Consider the following 24,358-nt stretch of genomic DNA (forward strand, 5'->3'; position numbering starts at 1 on the left):
ATGTGTCTCCATTTCCAGGAAAACCTGACGGACTTCTCCAAGCGTAGTCGCAGTGCCAAATTCCGCCTAGTGCCCAAGTTCAAGAAAGACAAGAACAACAAAAACAAAGAGACATGCGCCACTCTCAACCTGCCAGGTATTCTACCTAGCACGTCACCACTCCTCCTTCTCTTGGTTTCTCTCCTTCTCTCTTTCTCTGTAGTGCTCTCTCATTCACTCATTTTCCCCATAACCTCTCTCAACAACACTCTTTGGAATGACCATCACTTGAACAAAGCCAGATGATACTGTCGTGCCCATATATGAATGACATCATGACACACAGCACATAATCAATGAGCGGCTCACCACTCTGGTCGCACCGCCTCACAGCCTCAATCACAAGCCATGAGAACCTTTCTCTGATTGGCCCCTTTGATCCGAATTCTTCACTGTGATTGGCCCGCTGTCTGATCTGTCAATTTTTGACTGAAATGCAGACTCTGTGATTGGACAGCTGGCTGTGGAGTGGTGGGGACCTGGGAGTTCTGGTTCGGCTGCAGATGGGTTTTTGGGTGTCTGGGTGTTTCTGGGGCGTTTGGTTGTGGGTGTCTGAACGGCTTCCCTTTTCCTCCACTACCCCCCGCAGTGGACCAGTGGGGTACAGAGGAGGTGGCGGCCTGGCTGGATCTGATCTGCCTGACCGAGTACAAGGAGATCTTTATCGGGCACGATGTGCGGGGGTCGGAGCTTCTGCACCTAGAGAGGAGGGACCTCAAGGTAGCACCCAATCACACACCGGAGGCCAGGGTTGGGCGCACCAATCATATCAAAGCATGTGTGGAGGGGGGTTGGGGGTTTGGTGGTGGTGGTGGTGGTGGTGTCTCCGTGCATGTGTGTGTGTTTGTGTCTGTGTGTGTGTGTCTCTCCAAAATAAGGTAACATGAAACCAAACTGTCGGAGGAAAGAGTGTTAATATAAGGCTACTTGAGTACATTTGTCTGTGTGTGTGTGTGTGTGTGTGTGTGTGTGGATGTGTGTATTTGTGTATGTGTGTGTGTGTGTGATTGTGTGCTTGTGTGTTTTTGAGCATGTGTGCATGTCTGTATATGTCTGCATGAGCTATGGATTACATATGAGTTTTTTGATTACTACCCTCCTAACTTCCTTGGTGTGTGTTCCAGGATCTGGGGGTGACCAAGGTGGGTCACATGAAGCGAATTCTACAGGGTATCAGAGACTTGAGCCGCAACAGCTCAGCCAGCGAGGCCTAAACGCCTTCCTCTCTGCCTGCGTCTGCAGCCAATCAGACGAGCCCTGACGCCCTCAGCCGCACATGGCCCCTCCACCACCCACTCTCCCATTTGCCGGGACCAATGCAGTATCGACCAATCAGAGTCCACACTAGGACTGAGACCAACCAACTCCAGTGCCTTCATGTGCCCACCTCCATGACATCATTACTTTTGGAGACTTGAAAATGTCATTGCATAATGGAGGGAGGTACCAGAAGCTAATCATCATCATGGCCATCGTCATATTAGGCTCATACCAGTATCATCAGATAGGTGGGCGGGTGACTGGGGTAAGAGAAAATATTAAAAGGATATATTCATAGTCTGAAATAAAGTGGCGTTAGGAACAAAGGTTTTAGGAACAAGCACAGCCAACAAGAAAACTCAACTACCCAGAAATGCCTGATGATCAGTGAGCCCTTGTTAGGGCTCAGCTGGCCTTACATTGGTGAACTAGCACACTTACAGACCTTAAAGAAACTAGTGCTGGAAGGACAATAGTGAAAAATGTAGGGATTTTTAATAAGTTGTTTTAACTGGCTGGAGCTAGCAAATTACTAAATGACTGATGTTTTCTTTTGTATGAAAATCTATATTTATTTTATGTATGTGTTTTATGTTGAGATGTACTTTCCTCATGTTCCGAGCATCATGGTATGTTCTGAGCTGACGTAGAACGTCAAGGAAGCACGCTCCCTTAGCCAGACGACGGGAACAGTTCTGATCTAGAACGGTTCTACAAAGTAACAGCAGTGACAATCAATGTACCAAACCAAACAACAACTCAATCAACTTATCAACAACTGACCTCCAGTATATACCCAGGATTAGCCATAAGTCTATCTCTCATCACTGTGTCCCCTTTTAGGGCTGTGTCCTCTCAGTTAAAGATTAGAAAAGTAGAGTGGAGGACTGGACAATGATGCCTGCCTTTAAAAGAATGTACCGGGCTCAACACTGTGTGTGTTCCAGAGTGCTAAGGGCTAAACCTCACTCACCACAGCGCTCCAGTATGCCTTAAACTCCCCACCAACCCAACAGCCAATCACATATCAGTCAGGGCTCTGGGTAGGCGGAGTCCTGGAACACACTCCGCCCGCTAAAACATCTGCATCATCAGGTACATTATTGTACTTGGCCAGGAAAACACACAAACAAACAAACAACTTCTGCCTTGTAATTAATGAACATGTGTAATACCCAGCAGTTTATATATCGTTGTTTCTTTTTTGTCGGTTTTGTCTTGTGTGGACAGATTTATCATGATCATATCAGGGGTCCTCAAAAGGACCCAATATTAAGGATGTCCTCTCTCTGCCTATCTAGAATTGAGAGATCCCAAGGGCATCCCTCCCATCTGCCTGTCCAGTATTTATTGATAAATTATAAATACATGTACGTGATACTGTTGGCTGTACTTTTCCCGTCTATATGTAAATAAACCCCTATCAGGAGTGTATATACGGTCTTGTACAGTGGAGCTGTCATGCTGTAATAAAAATATTGGTTTGTGTAATGTTTTGATTGTATTGCTGTCCTTTATTGTTGACAGTGGGTACTCACTGCGACATCCGGGCTTTTACTGCCTGGAGAGAGCCCAGTAAGATCAGTCTGTATTAGACGACATTTTGTCAATATTTAGAGAGTGAAGGTCAGTGGCCCACAACCTCCATTTTATTTCCAGCAGAACTCAACAGAAAGCAGGTAGGTCTCTCTCATATTCAAACTATTGTCCTTTTAATAACTTTGTGGCACCCAGTATGAAATACTTGGAAGTAATTGTACTGAGGCTTAGATCAGACTGCTTGCTAAGCCATGATTCAGTTTGCCACTCATAGTTTTACACAATGTCAATGCTCATGGTTATGGTCGCAGAATCACCCTGCAGCGCTGAGTGTTTTTAGATTATTTTACTGAACTGTCAGTGCCCAATAGTACATCAGTCAGCTTTTTTATGGTTGCCTTTAGAGCTGTTATGCAAAACACAATCTGGTTGTGGCTTCAGCAGATTAGTTTCGTTCAGAACTAACTGTGTGTGTGTGTGTGTGTTCCTGCACCTCAGGAGGCTCCACTGTGCACACTACTCATCAGTGTGTATCTTTACCAGGATATAACCTTTGGTCGTGTAATTATACTGTTCATAACACTGACCTGTCACTCAAGATAGATCTCTATTTATAGCCATTGCAAACACTGAAGCCTTAATTTGTAGTATGGTAAAAAATGTCATAATTTCAGAATTGGCATAATACGGAAATTACCTCTGCAAAATAAGCACACAAACATCCAAGTTGATTTCATTTTGTATCTGAATGACGGCAAGCTCTAGCCTATACCTGTATCAGTGTGTTTATTATTTACAAAGTAGATCTAAACATAATAAGTTAATCATAATCAATGAACATATTGCAATTGCAATTTACATATCTATCTCGCTTCAAAAATCACAATCAACCATATAGCTCAAGCTGACAGATGCCATGAACTGGTAGAAAAGACAAGCAGTCATGACCTTACACAAGCATTCTTTCCTTATGAACTTTGTAAGCAAGTCCACTATTGTCTTCCCCCCACCTCCCCTAGTTCCCTTACTCCAGAAGTGCAAGCCCAGAGTAATGTCCGTGCCTGTGTGGTGGCTCTTTCCTCCCCTCATGCTTGCCTGTGTCCCCGCAGCTTTGGACGCTAAAGGTAAGGAGGCCTCATTGTGCTCCAACAGACATCTTCCTCTTGGCACAGCAGTCCAGTGGCTTTCACTTCCTGTTTACCCGCTTGTCCTACATCCCATGTCCTGTTGCCAGATGTGTTACTTGGCTCACTTACTGTTGCTTCCTCCCTCTGCAGTCGAGCAGAGGATGTGTGCAGAAAGAGAGGGGCTGGACAGTGGCCAGACATGTTCCAGAATGTTCTGTGATATGGATATGGTAGCGATATGAGGGTTTCAGACACAAGGTTGTGATAAGGACTGTTTTTCCCTGCATATTTCAGGGATTCCATCACCTCCCTGCATTCCTGCAAGCTTGTGAATTGACATTGATTGTCAGTTAATGCAATGGCCCAGTGTTCAGTACTGTCGGACCTAGTACATCAGACTAATTTATGATTATGCACACACCCAGATAATCATTGAACTTGTGATGACTATTAATGAGCTTGTCTTGTCAGAGGTGCTGCTGAAGGTGTGTTTTTGTGTCAGGTGACCATTCATGACTATGTCATCTGTAATACTCAACCAACCTTCAAAGTGTGCCTCCATCAGGGTAAAATCAATGAAATAAATAAATAAATAAAAACAGTCAACTATAAACGGAGTCAGATATGACAGAGGTTAGTGTTCCAACGTGTTATGGTGGAGCATATCTGTTCACATATGCTGTTGATCCGGGCAGTGTTTCTGGACCCTCAGAAGGCCTCGGCACTGCTGAGAGTAAGGAGACCACGAGCCAACTCCTTCCTTGAGGAGATCAAGCCTGGGAATCTAGAGAGAGAATGCTACGAGGAACACTGCTCTCAGGAGGAGGCCTTTGAGATCTTCCAGACCAAGGAGAAGACGGTAACCTGTTATGCATCAAAATCAGAATCAGAATCAGAATGCATGCCATTGATGTTCAGGAGAAGAAGGAATAAAGTTTGTGCCCGAGGGGAGTTGTCTACCCCCTCTGTTATTTTTGTCAACCAATATACAGCCGCGGAAAAAATTAAGAGACCACTTCAAAATTATCAGTTTCTCTGGTTTTACTATTTATTGGTATGTGTTAAAGTAAAATGTACATTTTTGTTTTATTCTATAACCTACTGGCAACATTCCTACCAAATTTCAAATAAAAATATTGTCATTTAGATCATTTATTTGCAGAAAAATGACAATTGGTCAAAATAGCAAAAAAGATGCAGTGTCTTCAGATCTCGAATAATGCAAAGAAAACAAGCTCATATTCATTTTTAAACTACACAATACTAATGCTTACACTTAGGAAGAGTTCAGAAATCAATATTTGGTGGAATAACCTTGATTTAAAATCACAACTTTCATGTGTCTTGGCATGCTCTCCAGCAGTCTTTCACATTGCCGTTGGGTGACTTTATGCTACTCCTGGCGCAAGAATTCAAGCAGCTCGGCTTCTTTTCATGGCTTGTGACCATCCATCTTCCTCTTGATCACATTTCAGAGGTTTTTTATGGGATTCAGGTCTCGAAATTGGGCTGGCCATGACAGGGTCCTGATCTGGTGGTACTCCATCCACACCTTTACTGGCCTGGCTGTGTGGCATGGAGCATTGCCCTGCTGGAAAAAACATTTCTCAGAGTTGGGGAACATTGTCAGAGCAAAAGGAAGCAAGTTTTTCTTCCGGGACAACGTTATACTTTGCCTGGCTGAGGTTTGTAAAAGACCATAAGGATTGAAAAAAGCGGACTGGAGGGTCTTCTAGTTCGTCTTCTCTGATGAGTCCAATTTTCAGCTTTGCCCAACACATGGTCGTCTGATGGTTAGACGGAGACCTGGAGAGGCCTACAAGCCAGAGAGTCTTGCACCTACTGTGAAATCAGACTCATCAGAGAAGACGAACTTAGAAGAACCTCCAGTCCGCTTTTTCAATCCTTATGGTCTTTTACAAACCTCAGCCAGGCAAAGTACAACGTTGTCCCGGAAGAAAAACTTGCTTCCTTTTGCTCTGACAATGTTCCTCAACTCTGAGAAGTGTTTTTTCCAGCAGGGCAATGCTCCATGCCACACAGCCAGGCCAGTAAAGGTGTGGATGGAGTACCACCAGATCAGGACCCTGTCATGGCCAGCCCAATTTCGAGACCTGAATCCCATAAAAAACCTCTGAAATGTGATCAAGAGGAAGATGGATGGTCACAAGCCATGAAAAGAAGCCGAGCTGCTTGAATTCTTGCGCCAGGAGTAGCATAAAGTCACCCAACGGCAATGTGAAAGACTGGTGGAGAGCATGCCAAGACAAGTGAAAGTTGTGATTTTAAATCAAGGTTATTCCACCAAATATTGATTTCTGAACTCTTCCTAGGTGTAAGCATTAGTATTGTGTAGTTTAAAAATGAATATGAGCTTGTTTTCTTTGCATTATTCGAGATCTGAAGACACTGCATCTTTTTTGATATTTTGACCCATTGTCATTTTTCTGCAAATAAATGATCTAAATGACAATATTTTTATTTCAAATTTGGTAGGAATGTTGCCAGTAGGTTATAGAATAAAACAAAAATGTACATTTTACTTTAAAACATACCAATAAATAGTAAAACCAGAAAAACTGATAATTTTGAAGTGGTCTCTTAATTTTTTCCGCGGCTGTATATATATATAGAGAGAGAGAGAGAGAGAGAGAGAGAGAGAGAAATTGTGCACCCCAACTCCAATACCAAATGCCCTCTCCAATACTGAAGTGAAGTTCATTCTGTTAATGTCTTTCATTCTCCACAGATGGAGTTTTGGTATAAATATCAAGGCAAGTAAAGCCTTTTTACAAGACAAACTCTCTAATATTTATCAGAAATGTTATTATAATCACTCTGAACATCCGAACACTCTCACCGAAGGATGTTTTCTCCCATTAGATATCAATTTCTGCCGTATTAACCCCTGTCTGAATGGAGGCATTTGTTCAGTGGGCAGGAATGAGTACCAGTGTATCTGCCCCCCACGCTATGATGGCAGGAGCTGTGAAAGAGGTGATACTGAATGTCTGTATGTATGTGTGTGTGTACGTACAGTATGTATGTATGTAATGACATGTGACTCCAATAATGTATCTGTGTGACCGGCCAATGTTGTTCTTAATGTAGAGGTGTTTGAGTGCAAGTATCAGAATGGTGGCTGCCTGCATTATTGCACGAACTTGGAGCGCACCACTGCAGTAACATGCAGCTGCGCTGAGGGATATGAGCTGGAGGAGGACGGACAGGGCTGCAAGGAGACAGGTGAGATGTCTCATCGATGTTGGCTTTTTGATGCAGCCAATCTGAAGGCAACTTTGACTCAAGGTCATAGTTAGGTTGTATAGTTTGTGCAACAAAGTACTCTTGAGAGAGCTTGGTTTGGTTGCCAAATGTTGTAAGAAAACCAGTCAGAGGTGACATTATGTTTTCTCCTGATAAGATCTAAGGAAAGTTAAGACTGATTATAGTAAGGTATGTGGTTTTTAAGGCTCTCTCACAATGTGCCATGTCATTCCCTGTAATGACTTCTCTAGTGATATGAATACATAAGGTGTTAATGATGATGATGATGTTGTGGAGGTAACCTACTGTTGTCATCGCTAGTGAAGTTTCCCTGTGGTAAGCAGTGGAGTGGCACCTCATGGGACCGCAGCCTCCACTCCAACGACACCCAGCCCCTCTACACATTAAGCCCCAACTCCACACACTCAGACTGGGGTAACTCTACCCTTGGACAGGGTAACTCTTCCCTCGAAACGGAGGAGGGCTCCATCCACCAGGGGTACTACACAGACGTTCAGGAGCTGGAGGCCAATGACACGCGCATTGTTGGGGGCCTGTTTCAGAAACAAGGAGGAAGCCCCTGGCAGGTGATGAGCTGTGCTTAGATGCTCAAATGAGTTATGCTATGTGTAAAAGGTACAAAATGGCAATGGCAATACTGTGAAATCCATATCCTATCTTAATACTTTTGTTAGTTTATTTGCATGTTTGCTGATTTGTCTGTTGGGGTTTGATAGTAGCACATATTAAGACAATGTCTGGATAACAATGTAGGTCAAATAAAGGAATGTAACTGAGATATACATGTGCGTCGTGCACCATAATGTGCCAGGTGTGTTTACGGTAGTGGTTTAGTACTATTGTTCTTCCTCTCTGCAGGTTGTTTACTAAGTGGTTTAGAGCTATTGTTCTTCCTATCTGCAGGTGTTGCTCCGTGGGAGGAATGGCATTGGATTCTGTGGAGGGACACTCATTAACGAGCGCTGGGTGGTCACTGCCGCTCACTGTCTACAGGGAAGTCCACACCACGTGACTATAGGTGAGACTCATTCGTGTTGCCCTGAAGACCCTTACCGTGTCTGTGGTTGACATGTATAGGCCTACTGATGGCCATGTCATTGGTTTTGGTACAAGTGTAACAAGAATCCCACCCCCAAAAAAATGGGATTTTTGAAATGTTTCTATATGGACTGCATCATCTAGTGTGTTCATCACTGGGTCTGGGCTTGTACTTGTGTCTGTGTCCAGGTGACTATGACAAGATGCGGAGGGATCCAGGTGAGCAGAAGATTGCGGTGGCACGTTCAATAAGCCATCCTTTCTTCCACGAGTACACCTACGACAGTGACATAGCTCTCATTTACCTGGCCCAACCTGTCCAGTTTGGCCCGTACGCCAGCCCGGCCTGCCTTCCCAATCCAAACCTGGCCCTCCGCCTGCAGCGCGACGGCATCATGGGGATCACCACCGGCTGGGGGGCCACGAGCTACAAGGGCCGATCCTCGCGATTCCTCCGTAAAGTGGCCCTTCCAGTGGTGGACCAGATGAAGTGCATGGCCTCAACAGAGCAGGTGAGAAGCGAATCCCCCCCGCCCAGAACAGGTTAGAAGAGCTCCCCCCCCCCCCCAGTTCTAAAGTAGCCTGGGACAGCACAGCAACCCCACAAATATAAAAAGATCTTTATGTTGGTCATAGTAAAGAATTGAAATGATATATTTTGCCTAGTTATGAGTCCTGAACTCGGAAGGAACTTGTGTGTTTTCACAGTATTGAAGTATTATGGTATTGTTAATGTGTCATGTTTGATTGTACTCTTGTCAATACCCGGATGACCAAAATAAAAATAAAATAATAAATAAAATAAAATATCTTTATGAACCGTAACTATGGTTACTTCAACAGACCAATGTGAACTTTTGACCCGTATGACAACAAAACTCCTGGTCGTTTCTAGGTGATCACAGACAACATGTTCTGCGCTGGCTTCCTGGAGAGGGAGCAGGACTCGTGCTCAGGCGACAGCGGTGGGCCGTATGTGGTGAACTACAGAGGCACCTGGTTCCTTACTGGAGTGGTGAGCTGGGGAGAGGAGTGTGCTGCGAAAGGGAAGTATGGTGTATACACACGGTTAGGAAACTACCTCAGCTGGATACGGGAGACCATATCTAACCACGAGCAGAGTGCAACAGCTACATAATTGCCCCAGGTGGGCCTCAAATAAAACCCAATGCTACGCACAGATGGTCATATTCTCTTTTTTGGCAATTCAATAAATTAATTTGTTATAAATATCACAGTCATTGTAAATGAATGCATGGGAATGCCAAAGCTATTCATTTATATCAGTGCGACTTTTAAATACCTCTCCCTCGTCAGTAGGGCTGGTGTCTTTCTCCAATATCCCAACCCTTCAATTATTACACTTGGTCAAATCCCAGAAAACTGTGGAATTGCTTTATTATGAAAGGCGACATCGATCTGAACGGACAGTAACAGCACAAAGACTCAGCTCCACCCCTGTACAACATCTGCCTGAAAGAAATGGGGAAATCAACAGCTAACACCATCTTATGGACAGAGAACTGGTCTTGCCTGCCAACGCATACTAATAATATCTTACACTTAATTTCAGCTGGGACTGGGGAAAGCGGTAGAAGGGGAGTGGGGAGGGGGAGGAGGGATTGGGGTTGAAGGGAGGATGGAGGAGGTAGGGGTGGTGGTGGGGTGTAACCTGAGGGGGATGTCCACTTACAGAGAGAGGAGAACATGAATTCAGAGGAACCCCAAAAAATGTGTTAAATAAAAAGGCAAAAAGGAAATAAAAACTAAATAAAAACTAAAACAAGGTTTGTTTGAAAATCAAAGGGGCATGCCGTTGCCCTGTACGCTGATCTTGACGGCGTGGCCAGTCTTGGTCATGCGCTTGATGTCTGCAAAGCGACGCAGCTGTTTGTCCACTCGGGAAACAGCCTTCTTCACCACAGGACCACCCTGCAGCCGAGGGGAGAAGGAAAGGAAAGGGAAAACATGTCAGTGAAATGCCCACTCTGTGAAGGAAGTCCATTTGACTGCCTGTGTGCTCCTGAGATCATGCCGGACTCAAGACCGCTCACTATAGTTCAGGCAACTCGTCTTGTTCAAATCACTTCGTTCATCGGCAACAGTCTAGGAAGAGGTGGTGCTGACAGGTGCCAGTGCGGTTAGAGAAGCGGCTTCACCATGGCAAGCGTCTCAAACACCTTTCCACATGACTCAAGAATGCATTACAACAACAAGCATATCATGGCAGTGTGTGCCCACACAATCTAAATCCTTAACAACCAATTGTTCCAGAGGATCCTACTTAAAGCCTCCTACATCATTCATCGCATCAACTCTATATTTAGCTTGCTCATTAGGGAGTTATGTAAAACACAGACCATATGTTAAACCAGTTCAAACACAAACTTTGCACAGAAGCAAAAGCTTAAACACATTCTGAAGCTTAGACACTGCTGAATACAACTTACAATCCATTCACCAAAGTGTACCTTTTAACATAAAATTAAATTAAATCAATACAAATGACTTCTGAGAGTGAAATTAGTTGCTAGATGTCAGATCCTTGTATTCTTGCCATCACTTGTTATAAGTTCATCAGTGTGACCAGTGGTACGGCCACACCCATTGGTCAGAAACTTTCAGCTCTGTTTCCACTGCCTGACCAAGTGCCTGTAATAACTCACTGCAAACCGTGCATCACGCCATGCATGAGCACTTACTGCCCCCGTGTGGCAGAAGCGGGAGCTACAGGGGCCAGTGGTTGCCATCCACATTGATCTTCACCGCCCCCTGTAGGCGTCGCCGTTTCCGCTCGTCGGCAATGCGCCGCTTGTGCTTCTCCAAGCGGCTTATGCCTTTCTTAAAGCTCGAGCTCGGCTATAGGAACCAATCACAATTCAGGGATCAGCCATGACAGTGGCCGAGAAGTTGTAGTATTAATATCAGAAATAGTGACAACTGCATATTCTCCTATATGCCAAGAGACATTTTGGCTGAACTAATTTACAGTATGAAATACAGCGGACAACATTCCTCTTGACATAGCCATCTTCATAGATTACAGTTTGGTAGAACTGATCGAACCCAAATTCAAATGATACAGAATAAAGATTATAAAAAATAATTAAGAATATAAATTCCATTAAAATTGCTGTCGGCAGACACTTCCATAATTCAGCCTTTGATGTGAAGATAGCTGAAGAGTAATGTAATCAAAAAGACATTCAGATATAGAAAGAAAGGCACGTAGAGATCTGGTCTACTCACCCGGTTTGAGTCTGAATCAACATTCCATTTTGGCCGGACCACGTAATCTTTGTTTGAGGGCATTGGCACTCGGGCCCGTGCACAGAATCCTGGGTCCCCAGGGCGAAGGGCTCTGATGGATGGATAGAAAGAGGGAGGAAGCATGGGAAAGATGAGAGAGTGGAGGGGGGGATACGTTTAGTCTAACAGCACCAGCATGGCATCAGCCGCATTTTGATCAGATACTTCCTGGTCCCAGAGCACCTCAGGGCTATGGTAATTAAGAGACAGTGGAAATAGACTCACTTTTCTTCCCCCGTCAGCACTTTATCCAGATCTCTACGCGGCGTCTGTCCCCCTGAGCTGAGGAGAAGAGAGAACACACACACACTGGGTCACATCCACACATCTAAGGCTGGAACAATCCAGGTCCCGTGACACTCGGGTTATCACATTTAGCAGACCCAAACAGGAATTATCTCCCTCTGGAACGAAATACTGTTTTCTGATTGGCTAATGGGGTGTATATTAAGTTCGTATAACCGGACACCTTGGACGTAGTCCCAGTAGAAACGTTAAATCGCCGTTCCATATCAATGCTCATGAATGGTTACCATTGACAACCAACGTAACGTTTTTTTTTCTTCAAAAAACGCACTACTTTCTCTAACGGGAGCGCTAGGCTTCAAATCAAGAATTCATCAGGTTATTAAGCATATTAAATTTCCTAAAGATAAAGGAAATTCTAAATAATAATAATAATAATAATAAAAACATTTTTGGATGTTGTAAACGGGAGATAAGCGGGATAACGGCCTCCGAGCTGTCCAGTTCTACGAAGTTAATGGACTTCTGCGGACCAACACCACTCCGCTCCGCGTCGTGGTGTTCTTTGCCCCGCAGCGTCCATTAACTTCGTAGAACTGGACAGCTCGTCGGCCGTTATCCCTTACTTAACTTACAGCAGTCTAGCTCTAATCATGTCTTAGATGCACACACTAAGAGATATATCTGTGCAAGCAAAAGTTAAGTCATCATTCTCTAACCAGACATATACCAAAAAGCAGTCTGTTATCAACCAGTACGTGCACTTTGTTTGTAAAACCAGACCAAGCAAATGTAAGGGTTGGTGGGGGGGATTAAAGGGGGGGTAATTTGAGTGGGGATGGAATATTAAGAGGAAAGACATGGGCGGGGGGGGGGGGGGGGGAACAGAGACGGTTAGTTAGAACTTGTGTCTGACTAATACTGTCAGTAGGCCATTTGGCATAGACATTCAATATACAAAGTCTATACTGTCTAAGGTACATTGATAGTATATTACATAATTGGTGGGCAGTTCTTGATAACTTGAATGAAACCATCCCAGCTAGACTTTAGACTTGAATATGCATCATAGCTGGCAATGGATAAACTGACAAACAAAAACAATAAAGATCAGACTGCTTTTATCACATCAATCCATTCCACACGGTGGGGGGACTTATTAGCCCCGCCGATCGGATGCAAAAGCCTAGTACTAGGAGATTAACACTGAGCACACGTCATTCTGGGGAGGGTTATTCTGTTGCTATAGCTTCGCCATGCAAACAGACAGAACCTGGCTGGATGAGCAAAGACGTCCGGTTCCTTGGGCTTCTCGACTTTCTGGGGCTCACTTAGGTAAGGGGCACTGTTTATAGGTCAGGGGTCACGGATAGCAGGAGTGATGGAGGTTGTGAAGAGAGGGAGGGAGGAATGGAGGGAGAGATAGATAAAGGAGTGAGATAAAATGAAAGGGTGAGTCTGAGAAATGAGAAGAGGGAGATGAATGCCAGATGAATTACAGGTGAGGTGAAAAGTTTAAAAAAAGAAAGAAAAAGAAACATGTTTGAAGGACATTTGTTATTGTGTTTGCGTATAGAATGAACCCAAAGCTTTAGCTAGGCCAGATGTGCAAACCTGTTTTGCCTGCAAAAACAGGACTGGACTACATTTAAAGATGTATCTTTAGTAAGCAAACTATATATATATATATATATATATATATATATATATATATATATATGTATGTCAGTCAACAGAATCAAGATCTATAGTGTAGAAGTATTAAAACCTACAAATTGTCTAGCCATGTAGACTTTAAATTCTTCCATGTCCCTGTGAGGGTCGTGTGAATGCATCATACCTTATGAGAGGGTATGAACATCAACCTTGCCTAATGTTATAAGGTGAACACCTTCACAATAACTACTCTAACAGAGAATACGCCTGGACCCCACACTGACGGAGGCCATTCGTTTGGACAAGCTGCTCAGCTGCCATAGGAAGCAAGATATTGGTGATATAAGGAAATGACGGGCCCACAGCACTGAATAGACAGATTAAAAGGACAGCTAAATAGCTCAAATGTATGAACATTTTCAGACGTCTTTGAGGAAATATTTTTTTTGTTTTAAAGAAGGAGAAGGAAGAGTTGATTTATCTTTTTACTTTATTACTGCTATACATAAATGGGAGGATCCTACATTAACTATTAAAAGATCTTAAAAGAGTAAAGTTACGTTATGCCATTAGGATAACAAATGGTCACTGGCTAAATTTTATTAGAAAGCAGAGCATAAATGATAAAGAGCATTGCATGACTTCAAAGACGTGAACAAATCAAGGTTAAACTTGAATCCTTGTTAAAAAGAATATGTAGGTGTGTTTGTATGGGTTAGGGGGTGTGGTGAATGGAGTTCTTTTTAATCAAGTCCAACAAAAACCAGTCTGCTTGGAAAACTTCTTAATCATTGATGGTTTAATCCAACTTCTCCTCTTGGAAGAGGTCTGCCTTGTTGAGGTGCTCCTGAAGACTGTCATATTGCTCATTGATCCAGCCATTCTGGAGGAGGGAAGCAAACACTTTCTTGACAGTCTCCTTCACAGCTTCCTCTTCAGCTCCGTGTTCTCCATCTTTTATTTTCTTCGCGTGTTCCTCAATCACTGTGCGGCAGCCCACAAAGAGATGGTATTTGAAGTGCTTTAGCGCGTGGTACACCTCTGTTCGGTTGGCGCAGACAGAGCCGACACAGAAGCTCTGCTTGTCTTCAGGCATAAACTGGTCCTCCTGCAAAGTTTTAGCGTGGTAGAGCTGCCCGGAAAGCACCACGGAGAAACGTCCGGTGCGGTCTAGCTCGCAAGCCTCACACCTTCGTCCGCTTTGAGTGAGTTTTACACGCACTTCCGGATAGCATTCGACGCGCTCTTTGTAGCGCTCCTTCCAGCGGCTGCGAAGTTTAAGGTTCTCCAGACGCGGCAGGACCAACCTCTCGTCAAAGTAGTGCAAAGACTCCTTCATCTCCAATGCATAGCGCTTGGTTCGCTCGCCATCGTACAGGGACTTCAAGAAGTTCTCATCCAGGACACTTATCAGCAAAGATTTGACCACCACTTGAAAGTGAATGAGTGGAGATCTGGTAATAAACTCTGATGGAAGCTGAGAGAGTACATCTGTCTTTTCTGTGTCTTCATCGTCATTTTGATCTGCCTTTCCCTTCTCTTCCACTATGAAGTCTTTAAGACTGTCGTTTTCTGACACACTGTCCTCATCACTGCTTCGCACCATAGTGGGAGATGCAGGGTCTTCTTCACTCTCTTCTTTTTTCTTTTCATCTTTTTGCTTGCCACTAGTCTCTTTGGGATTCTTGGGTTCGTCGTCCTCCGACTCCTCCGATGAAGCTCTCCGTCTTCGGGACCTAGAGATACCTTTTTTTCTCCTTTCAACCAATTCAGCGAGTTTGCGTTGTCGCTGTCTTCGTTTAATGTCCATTTGCTGCTGCTTGGTATCTTCATCTGTTTTTATCCTCTTGAACCTCTTTGTCTTGTCTATTTTTCTGACAGGTACTTCATCGTCACTGTCTGAATCACTCGAGCTGTCGTTCAGCGCTGTGGCACTTGTGGATGAGCGCTTTCGACTGGTCCGAGAAACCGTTTTCTCCTCACTCTCGCTGCTATCACCACTGTTGTCAGAGCTCTTCCGTTTCTTATCCGAGTCGTTGGAGGTGTCAGATCCGCTGGGGTCAAACTCGCTCTCTGAACAACTTACACTTGTGGTACTGGCCAAGGACTCTTCGTCACTGTCATCCAGGAAGGCTTGTCGCGTCTTAGTTGATTCAACGCGCTTTGGCGCCGTGCCGTATTTATTTCGCTTTCCCCAATTTTTGAACATTCTCAAATATACAACAGATTTTCCACAAATGAAAAAAAATCTCGTGACAACGTTAACAGCAATGAAAGTGCCTAGAATGATTCCGTAATCTGTAATGTTTTTCGTTTGGCTGTAGCAGTGAGCTAATTGCTCAGATAAGGTACGTCCGACCAGAAATCAGACCTGCAACGTGCAATATTTAATCCGTAAAAAGTTCACAGCAGAAAGTGTCTGCGTTTGGGTTTCAGGTCTTCAACAGCCGATCCACCATGGTGTGTAATAACAGCAGTCCGTCTAACGTCTTCGGGACAACAACCCAAATAGCTAGCCAACCATTAGCCTGCTAGCATTCCGTTGCATTGTGTGCAATCGTCAACACAAACGTTTGCATGCAGCTGCACGGAACATGAAGTAGTTCCGAAATATATAAAAATGATCGCGTAGGAAACGAGGAAATAAACGATAGAACTCCAGGTAAGAGGAAATCAAATCAACGGATATTTCTAAGTCTGGCTTTTTTTTATCCGTCAGAAATGTACGCACACTACGCACACTGCGCACACACCTAGCTTCTTCTTGTTCTATAGAACCCCGTCGTGCATCAGAGGGGCTTGGTCCTCTACCTCCACCATGTGGCAGGCCGGTCAAAAAGTAAACAAACAGAAGCTGAGCAATAGGGGAATACAAATACGTATTGAAGACATTATAAACTCTGAACCTCAAACACAACAACCAATTTATAATTTTTGGACCTCAGCAGCATGTTTTAGCATTAAAATCCTATATTGTTTGACCTCAAAGGTATTCAGAATCGCCACTTCCAACACGAGTTGTGGAGTGTGTGCGTGTGTGTGTGCGTGCATGTGTGTGTGGGTAACCAACCTCTCGCGTCTGCGAGGTGCAACCTGCTGGTCCAGGTCTCGTTGCTCTCTCTCCTCTCTGGTCATGACCTTATAGTTGGACGACAAGCCGAAGATCGGCCTGGACCACTCATCTGTAAAGCAAACCAAAAGCTGTCAACAGCAAATAGCAGACTGCATGCCCAGTCCACACGTGATCACCCTGCGGACACTCAACTGCACAGCAACATTCACCTTCAACCTCATCATATAGTTTATTGATGACATGACTGTGGTAGGCTGCACCATATAGGGCAATGGTCAAATAGGGCAGAGTTGGAGCAACTGGCAGCGTGGTGCAAAAACAAAAACCTCTCCCTAAACGTAGTAAAAAACTTGGGAGGTCATTGACTTCAGAAAGACCAGAGCCTACCATACCCTGCTGACTATCTAGGATACAGACGTGGAGAGCCAGTAGCACCAAGTTCCCAGGAGTGCACACCACAGAAGACCTCTACCGGTATGTGACTATGCTCTCCAAGAATGCCCAGCAGCGCCTCTATTTCCTGCAGCGTCTGAGGAAGGCATGTCCCTCTTCCTCATCCCTCCACCCACCACATTCTACAGAGGAACCACAGAGAGCATCCTGACCTGAGCATCACTGTCTCGTGTGAGGAACTGCAAGGCCTCCGACCGCAAGTCTCTACAGCTGATAGTGAACACATCTGGAAAGATTACAGGAACTGCTCTCCCATCCATCCATCCATCCATAGGCCATCTATGACATACGGTGCACCCGGAGGGGTCTTAGCATCGTGAAGGAGCCCACCCATCCCTCCCACATCCACTTCACCCTTCTACCCTTTAGCAGGACTGAACAAGAGCTTCATTCCTCAGGCTGTGAGGTTCCTTAACAGCCTGAGCACCACGCACTCCTCTCCTGATTGACTATCAACCAGCCACCATTTGCACAGTAATCCGCTCTTTGCCACTTTAAATGCAGTGTCTTAAACTGACCACTAACCCTAACTCCCTGCACACACAGGCCTGTATGCCACTCTACAACACACCCACCTAGACAACTTTTGGTCTAAATTGCAGCTACTGCCTCTAAACATGGCCCAATTTCTGTCTGTGTCAGGTGTGCCTGTGTCCTTTTGGTGAAAACTCTGAATGTGTACAGTACACAGTGTACAATGTACAGTCCTACATTAAGTGTACAATTGGATTAAGTGTGTACAATTTGATGTACAATTGGATTAAATTAGGTTTCTTGAGACACCTAATTTAATCCAATTGTTGATGGCAACATGTATATGCAGAAATGACAATAAAAAGCTAACTTGATTTGACATGAAACTACAAAATGCTGCTGCATGCCAAGACAGACATGTGTATGTGTGCAAACCATATCTAAAATATACATAGCATGATGGCAACAAGTAAGCATTTGTGATAGACTGTTGTTGTAGACTTGACTTCAGAATTATAAATTAATATATGGCTTGGTGAGGTTTGGTTTCTGCAGGTCTTCTAGTCCCTCGTTGGCTAGGCCAAGTGAGTGGAAGTGTTTTAAACAGGGTGTTGTCTGTATACTTACTGATGAGTTTGAGGGCGAGGTTTTTGTTGAATCGTGACTCTTTGGGGTGTTTATAGAGGAACATGACTGCACGGCCAATCCCACTATGCTTCAGGGTCTCCTGACTGACGCTGGGCAGCTGAGGAGACAGCAATGTTACTCAGCAAAGTCATTTAGAAAAGTAAATTTAGGATATACATTTTTTTATCAAAGCCATTTAGACATGAAATACAAATAAGTGTCCCAAAGATCATCCTCTTGCCTAACACGACCGGCCCTATAGTTACCCCTTGTTCCCCCTTGGAACAACCATGCATATTTCTAGAGCCAGCCCTTGGTAAGCGCTGGGTATACTGGGGATGCGGTCTACGTACAGACTATGCACAGTGATGCAACATTTGTCAACCTTACAGACTGTCCGTGCTGCAGGAACATTTTCTGTCCAAACGGACAGGTCCATATTTACAGCATATGTGTGAACCTGAGTGTGCAGTAGTTTAAATGCGCTCAGTACAATAAGGTTTTAGTGCGCACATGCTCAGCTTGTCTGTAACAGTGCTCAAACAAGTCTACTAGGGACACAGCATTACACGCATATCTGTATCCATATCGCGCAAAGCCGTGTCCGCAGAAGTGTACATTGATCTTTAAATGACGGCGATCACAATGCCCCTGGTTCATAAATGTAGATGTGTAGCACCCGTCACAACCTTTTTCAAAAGACAGCAGTCTTTCATAAAATATTTAATATCCTAAAGTTTCAGTATCTTTTCTGTTTGTAACAATGTGTCTAAACTGATGAATATCAACTGTGGAGAAAGTCCCCCGAATAATCCAGCGCATGTAAACAAACACAAACAGATAGGCACACCTCACACAGACCTGTCTGAGATTAACAATTTTGCACAGAAATATTGGTCAACTAATCTGGTCATATATTCATGCATTCAGAACCCCTTAATCATCTATGGTCTAGACATATTTTACACAACAAAAACTAGCGTGTGCCTTTAAAAGCAAGTATTTTCCAGTGCAGTCATGAGGCATGGGAACTCTGTTTTAAACACTGACGTTGACCCTACGGAACCTAAAGGCCTTCCTGTGACTCACTTCCTGTAGAATCTTGAGCAGCTCCTGTCTGATCTTGAGGGCGGGAAGGCTCTTGTCTGGCAATGGGCCGATCCATTCCTTGATGGCAGACATCACGCCGCTGTCAATGAACGTCTCCTTCAGATCCTGCCTGAAGATGAGAAATAACAGATAAGATTCACAGACAGTTAAGGTCCGGTCAATTGCATAAGAAATGTCTGAAAAGAATATGGAATAGGATGTACCATATGAGTGCACTGTATACTTTTAGTATATGCATTAAATGTAACCATGTGATTGTTGCCCTTAAGGAGGGTGAATGTGTCTTCAAGTAGGCAGAGCATTGCCTACTGTTAACAGGAATACTATTGAGAGAGTACAACCTTGGGCAAGGGTATAAATTGATTCATTCTTGTATAAGGTTTGCATTTTACATGAACATACTGTAGACTTACTTTTTCAGGTGCATGACTACTGTCGGAAGGAGGGTGAGTTTTTTCAGAGCTGGTTTCTTTTGGCTATTTAGCGTTCTGTCTTCCTACAGAGCAAACGTGACAGTGTTTAGTCCTATGACTATGGGTAATAATATGATAATAATAATTTAAATTAATTTAATTTGTAACACACTCTTCATTCAGAAGAATCTCAGAGTGCCAACATAGTAGAAACTACTAATGACTAGTTAACATAAGCATAATAGAAAACTTAGTGACAGTGATATATCACAAGGCCAGAAATGCCTTCCTGAATACAAAGGTTTTTAGTCCAGTTTTAAAGGAGTCGTAAAAGGGTAGAGGGATCCACACCTTAACTATTCATGCTCAATGACAAATTGAAAGCGCACCATCATAATTGTAATAACCTAACTGATATATCAACAGAAACCAATACATTTACATTTGCAGAGAGGTAGATAGAGACACATACACTCCTACATGGTTCACTTTCTAGAGAAACTATAATGCCTAATGTCACCTCAGCAATCATCACACACAAACACAAAGCATTCCAATGATTCTGAGAAAGTCTCTGACCTCTGCAGCCTCGGTCATCTTGGTAATCATGGCGCTTACAACATCATCTGCATCACTGATGAATGTTCCACCATCTCTGTTTCTTCTGCGCTTCCTGCTCAGGGCCTTCTTTTTAGCCAGCATCACGTCGAAGTCGGACATGAAGTCGGAGATTGTGCTGTGGACCACATCACTTACCGTTACAATAGATACAACTATACATTTGCACGCAAATTGCTATGAGGCTTTAGGATGGACAGTAAAGTTCAGAGATGCACAGGGGGTTAACCTCCCAGACGTGAAGATATAAGAGTTTACTCACTCTCTACCACCCCGTTCTACTCCCTCATCAGAGTCCGAGTCGTCCGCTGCTACTGCCTGGTTTTCTGGTGGCTTAACTTTGTCGTCCTCCAGCTCCTCTTGGTTGAAACCCTGCGATGCATGAAAATGATAGCAGCAATGTTAGGTGAAAGGCCTACGGGGCAGGGGCGTATCTATAGGGGGTGCAGCAGGTGCGGCCGTAGCGGGGCCCAAAGATATGTGCGTGTGCCCCCTCTCTACGGGCGCCCTCCCTGCAAGTACGCACCCACCGCCCCCCACGGGCCCACCGTCAGTCTCAGTACAGCGTTTTTTTATAGCGTGGGGGGGGGGGGGGGGGGCGTCATAATATCTTGCACCTGGGCCCGTCGTTACTACGTTACGCCACTGCCACAGGGACAACATTTAATTGCAGTTCAAAGGTCATCAAGGGTCAGTATGATGAAGGTGAAGCCATTGGAGACTCACGGTAAATTCCTCTTCATCCTCTTCTCCTGACTCTCCAAAGATGTCTGCGATCATTTTTCTGTTGGTGAAAGATAACACATCAAATCAAACTGTTGGGTGGGGGTGTGGGGTGAATAGTGTGCGAGGAAAAAAGGGGGTGCTTACTCTTCTCCGTCCTCTCCTCCTGACTCGCTGTCACTGCCGAACAACGTTTTCTCATCCTTTTTCTCACCCTCTTCCTTGGGCTTGTCCTCGTCCTCACTGTCTGAGCCCAGCTCACGCAGTTTGGCCGCATGGCTCTTCTGTGCAACGTCAGAGCCGGCATCGCTGTCCGAGTTCTCTCCCTCAGACACCCGCCGAGTTTTCTTAGCGACTAAGGGACAGAGTAAGGAAGACACTATTAACAATTTTATTAGACACTTGACAGAAGACTACAAGGGGGATACGAAGATGAGAGAGGAAGAGAAGATGCTGATGACACTTGCCTTTTTCGTTGTCTTCCTCTTCACTGTCTGAGAGAATGGCCTTCTTCCTCTTTACTGAAAATACAAGCACATGTAGGAAGATGTTCAAGTTTTTAAAACCCACTAAACTGAGTTGAATTTTCTGTACTAAATATTATAAACTCTCTTGAAGTTACATTCTAAATCAATTGTGATGCCTCTCAAATAAATTAGAATCAAGAATAATTAAAAGAGAATTACTATACTATACACAGGCACGATCCGTACCAGACCCACATTACACTTGTGAGGAATAGGCTTTCGTTTTCTCTTCTTAAACATTAGGCTAGTGGAAACTATGAGTTTCGGAGTAGTAACTTAAAGGCGGGGAATACCTGGTTTATCCTCGTCGTCGTCATCGCTATCTTCCACAACTCGTCGGGCCTCACCCTCCTGCTCTTGGTCACTCCCCTCAGGTTTGGCTCGTCCCTCCACCTCGTCTTCGCTGTCTGACTGCAAAGCTCCCTTCCATTTCCCGTCCTTCTTTTCATCATCTGCTTTTGTCTCAACATCCTCCTCGTCGTCTGACTCTATCCTTGTCTTGCTCTTGGGGGCCTCACTTTCAGAGTCACTTCCTGCGTCTGATTGCGCCGGCTGGGGTTTGCTCGGCTCCTCATTCTCTGAGTCACTGGCGTTCTGTTTTTGCTCTTCCTCGTTCTCTGAGGTACTGCCTCTGCGTTTGGGAGGAGATGCAGCTTCTTCATCATCGTCGTCGTCACTATCCGCAGGTTTAGGGGGTTCAGGTTCAGAATCACTGTCAGCTCTTGGTGCATCTTTGTCAGAGTCACTGTCCTCACCTCTGCCCTCGTCGTGGTCTGAACCGCTGCCTCCGCCGTTGGCTCTACTATCAGCAGCGCCTCCCTCACCATCACTTCCCTCGTCCTGCGCAGAAACGAAACATACAAGATAAGCAACACATCCAGCCAGCTACACCAGTTGGAAGAAGTATACAAGACATCAAGAGGTTCTGGGCACAGAACGGAAGGAATAACCTCGGAGTGGCGGGGCTCGCTTCTCATATCCTCGTCTGCATCAGAGTGTGGGGCGTGTTCATCTTGGACAGGGGTGCCACTGCCATCGTCTAGGGACAAGTCAAAAGCTGTAAATAACTTACCTAGCAAAGTAGCCAAGAGCACGCTCACGCGATTGTGTACAATAAACACATTAGTGATTCTTACAGTTATTTACAGCTTCCTGTAAGTTAGCTGAAACCTGTGTTCCCCGTATTCCCTTGATACTCAATCCTGAAGTAAGATAACTTAGCTATGATGTAAGGCCTGATCTACGTGTTTCTCCTGACCCAACACTTTTCTTAACGTCAGCAATATTATCATCCATACAGCACATGTAGGGAGAGTGGTCATGTAAAATATTAGGGCAAACAAAACAACTCTTACCAGAGTGGTTCCCGGAAAGGAACTCATCTTCACCGTCCATTTGCTCTCTGGACGGAGCGAAAGCAATCTGATTCTCGTTGTATTGTGTATCGTCTAATGGCACACGTTATCCTGAAAGGATGTTCCCCTGACGCCCACTTAAAAAGGTGTTTTAGCGTTGAACAGGAAAGAAACAACGAGATCCAAGAGCAAGCCGCACCAGCGCTGTGGCGACAAAGGCTCTCCCTTGTGTTGGCCTTCCGAACCAGGAACCCGATAGCTGTAACCACTCTACAAATTGAGACGAGACGATAACTAATCGGTGTTATGTTAGTTACTTGTCACCACGAATACCACTTTCCGATCAAACCCCCAAAATAATCAAATTAACTGGCAATAATTAAATAAACAGCCTTGTTTGCAGGCTAATGCTATCCAAAATGGTGTCAAACTTGTGCTACACGCATGCGTATTGTAATAGTGGCGCATGCATATGACGTACTTTCGAAAACATCTGACGTTCACCCCAGTCACACATATTGAATGTCATGTTTGATTTGTATTGTATATAAATAATAAACCGACCTAGGTGTCATGTAACCGCAGTAACACAAACAAATTAAATATTCTGTGATGGATGGCTTTGGTATACACATTTCTTCGTTTTATTATTGGTTTCAATGTATTTAATTTAAAAATAATAATAATGTTTTCCAGAAAATTGCATTCTGTTTGAAGTTTAACTCAATAAAATACCCAGTGGGGAGTATAAGAACTCTAACGTCCTTCATAAATAATCAGGGCAGTTTGTTAAATACATTTTATTGTGAGGATACAATGTTACAATTCAACATTTTCGTAATATCATGGTTATCAAAATGTTATGCCATTTTTTGTTGTTGCGGCCTTTTGTCTGAGGGGGTATTTCAAGTACGTGGGTTAGTGTCAAACCTGGGTGAGTTAACTCAGAGTAAGATTCCTATGACTTGATTCTCCTAGCACCCTCCTTCAACTTAGCCAGCTATTTCACTAAACTATGTTCTTGTAACAACCCCCAGATCCATTTAGTGCATGTCATTATTTTAGCACCCACAATAACAGTTTCCCACATATAAATGGTCCTGGCCTTTGAAGCAGTGAGATTTTAAATGAAATGAAGGACATTAGTGGCTTTAGTGGGTGGCACAGCTCCTCAGCAGTTGACCAGAGACAAATAATGTAAAATACAAGTGCAGTCATCCAGCACACAAAATAAAAGCACTGTAATAGACATCTAAGTTTACATATGCACTTAACATTTGAGCAGTTAAAATCCATCAACTCCTATGTAACTTAAGACACAATACTCTTTTTTAAACATAAATATTTGTAATACTTTTCCCTTTCTTTCTCTCTCAAGGTAAACTTGCTTAGATTAATAAGTTAGTCCTGGCCAGTGGTCTATCTAAGAGTAGGAAGTGAAGTTCTCTCCTATATTCTGCAATTTTTTTGCATGGATATCTTA

At 44.0% G+C, this 24,358-nt stretch overlaps 4 protein-coding genes across 7 annotated transcripts in view; 2 read left to right on the plus strand and 2 right to left on the minus strand.

The window, feature by feature from the left end:
• Positions 1-2,723, plus strand: part of dgkd (diacylglycerol kinase delta) — a 23,410-nt gene extending 20,687 nt beyond the window's left edge. For all 3 annotated transcript variants that reach the window (XM_080844345.1, XM_080844346.1, XM_080844347.1), the window contains 3 exons: positions 19-136; positions 629-759; positions 1,164-2,723. In XM_080844345.1, coding sequence (XP_080700471.1) covers positions 19-136; positions 629-759; positions 1,164-1,253 — 339 coding nt within the window. In that variant the 3' untranslated portion in view covers positions 1,254-2,723. The remainder of the gene's footprint in view (positions 1-18; positions 137-628; positions 760-1,163) is intronic.
• A 1,166-nt stretch (positions 2,724-3,889) lies between these two features.
• LOC308370617 (coagulation factor IX) lies at positions 3,890-9,429 on the plus strand (the record flags this gene model as incomplete). Its single annotated transcript, XM_080845298.1, has 9 exons — positions 3,890-3,962; positions 4,661-4,824; positions 6,715-6,739; positions 6,849-6,962; positions 7,077-7,211; positions 7,554-7,819; positions 8,157-8,271; positions 8,481-8,803; positions 9,187-9,429. 9 exons carry the CDS (start codon positions 3,890-3,892, stop codon positions 9,427-9,429), a joined length of 1,458 nt encoding a protein of 485 aa, XP_080701424.1.
• A 243-nt stretch (positions 9,430-9,672) lies between these two features.
• iws1 (interacts with SUPT6H, CTD assembly factor 1) lies at positions 9,673-23,303 on the minus strand. Of its 2 annotated transcripts, XM_080844769.1 has the most exons (17): positions 22,876-23,303; positions 22,471-22,559; positions 21,814-22,360; positions 21,461-21,514; positions 21,141-21,348; positions 20,997-21,054; positions 20,533-20,642; positions 20,232-20,388; positions 19,653-19,735; positions 19,219-19,348; positions 18,130-18,247; positions 16,573-16,684; positions 13,120-13,191; positions 11,826-11,882; positions 11,541-11,652; positions 10,994-11,150; positions 10,083-10,223 (listed from the first exon to the last, which is right to left on the minus strand). In XM_080844769.1, the coding sequence occupies exons 1-16, from the start codon at positions 22,913-22,915 to the stop codon at positions 11,019-11,021; spliced, it is 2,079 nt and encodes a 692-aa protein (XP_080700895.1). In that variant the 5' UTR covers positions 22,916-23,303; the 3' UTR covers positions 10,083-10,223; positions 10,994-11,018. The 2 variants fall into 2 exon arrangements, with proteins under 2 accessions (XP_080700896.1, XP_080700895.1); XM_080844770.1 differs by lacking the exon at positions 10,994-11,150 and having other exon boundaries at positions 9,673-10,223.
• ccdc82 (coiled-coil domain containing 82) lies at positions 13,660-16,552 on the minus strand. Its single transcript, XM_080844771.1, has one exon. It carries the CDS (start codon positions 15,709-15,711, stop codon positions 14,302-14,304), a length of 1,410 nt encoding a protein of 469 aa, XP_080700897.1. The 5' UTR covers positions 15,712-16,552; the 3' UTR covers positions 13,660-14,301.
• Positions 23,304-24,358: the final 1,055 nt, after the last annotated feature.

This window comes from Sprattus sprattus (assembly GCF_963457725.1).
Source record: "Sprattus sprattus genome assembly, chromosome: 9".
NCBI lineage: Eukaryota > Metazoa > Chordata > Actinopteri > Clupeiformes > Clupeidae > Sprattus > Sprattus sprattus.

Excerpts from the sequence above, each read along its gene's own strand:
- ccdc82 (XM_080844771.1), bottom strand. The coding sequence starts at position 15,711 with ATGTTCAAAAATTGGGGAAAGCGAAATAAATACGGCACGGCGCCAAAG.
- iws1 (XM_080844770.1), bottom strand. The coding sequence starts at position 22,915 with ATGGACGGTGAAGATGAGTTCCTTTCCGGGAACCACTCTG. Across the intron at positions 19,736-20,231 it reads AGATGACCGAGGCTGCAGAG|GAAGACAGAACGCTAAATAG; the intron begins GTCAGAGACTTT and ends TTTGCTCTGTAG. Across the intron at positions 11,653-11,825 it reads GTGCTGACGGGGGAAGAAAA|AGCCCTTCGCCCTGGGGACC; the intron begins GTGAGTCTATTT and ends TCCATCCATCAG.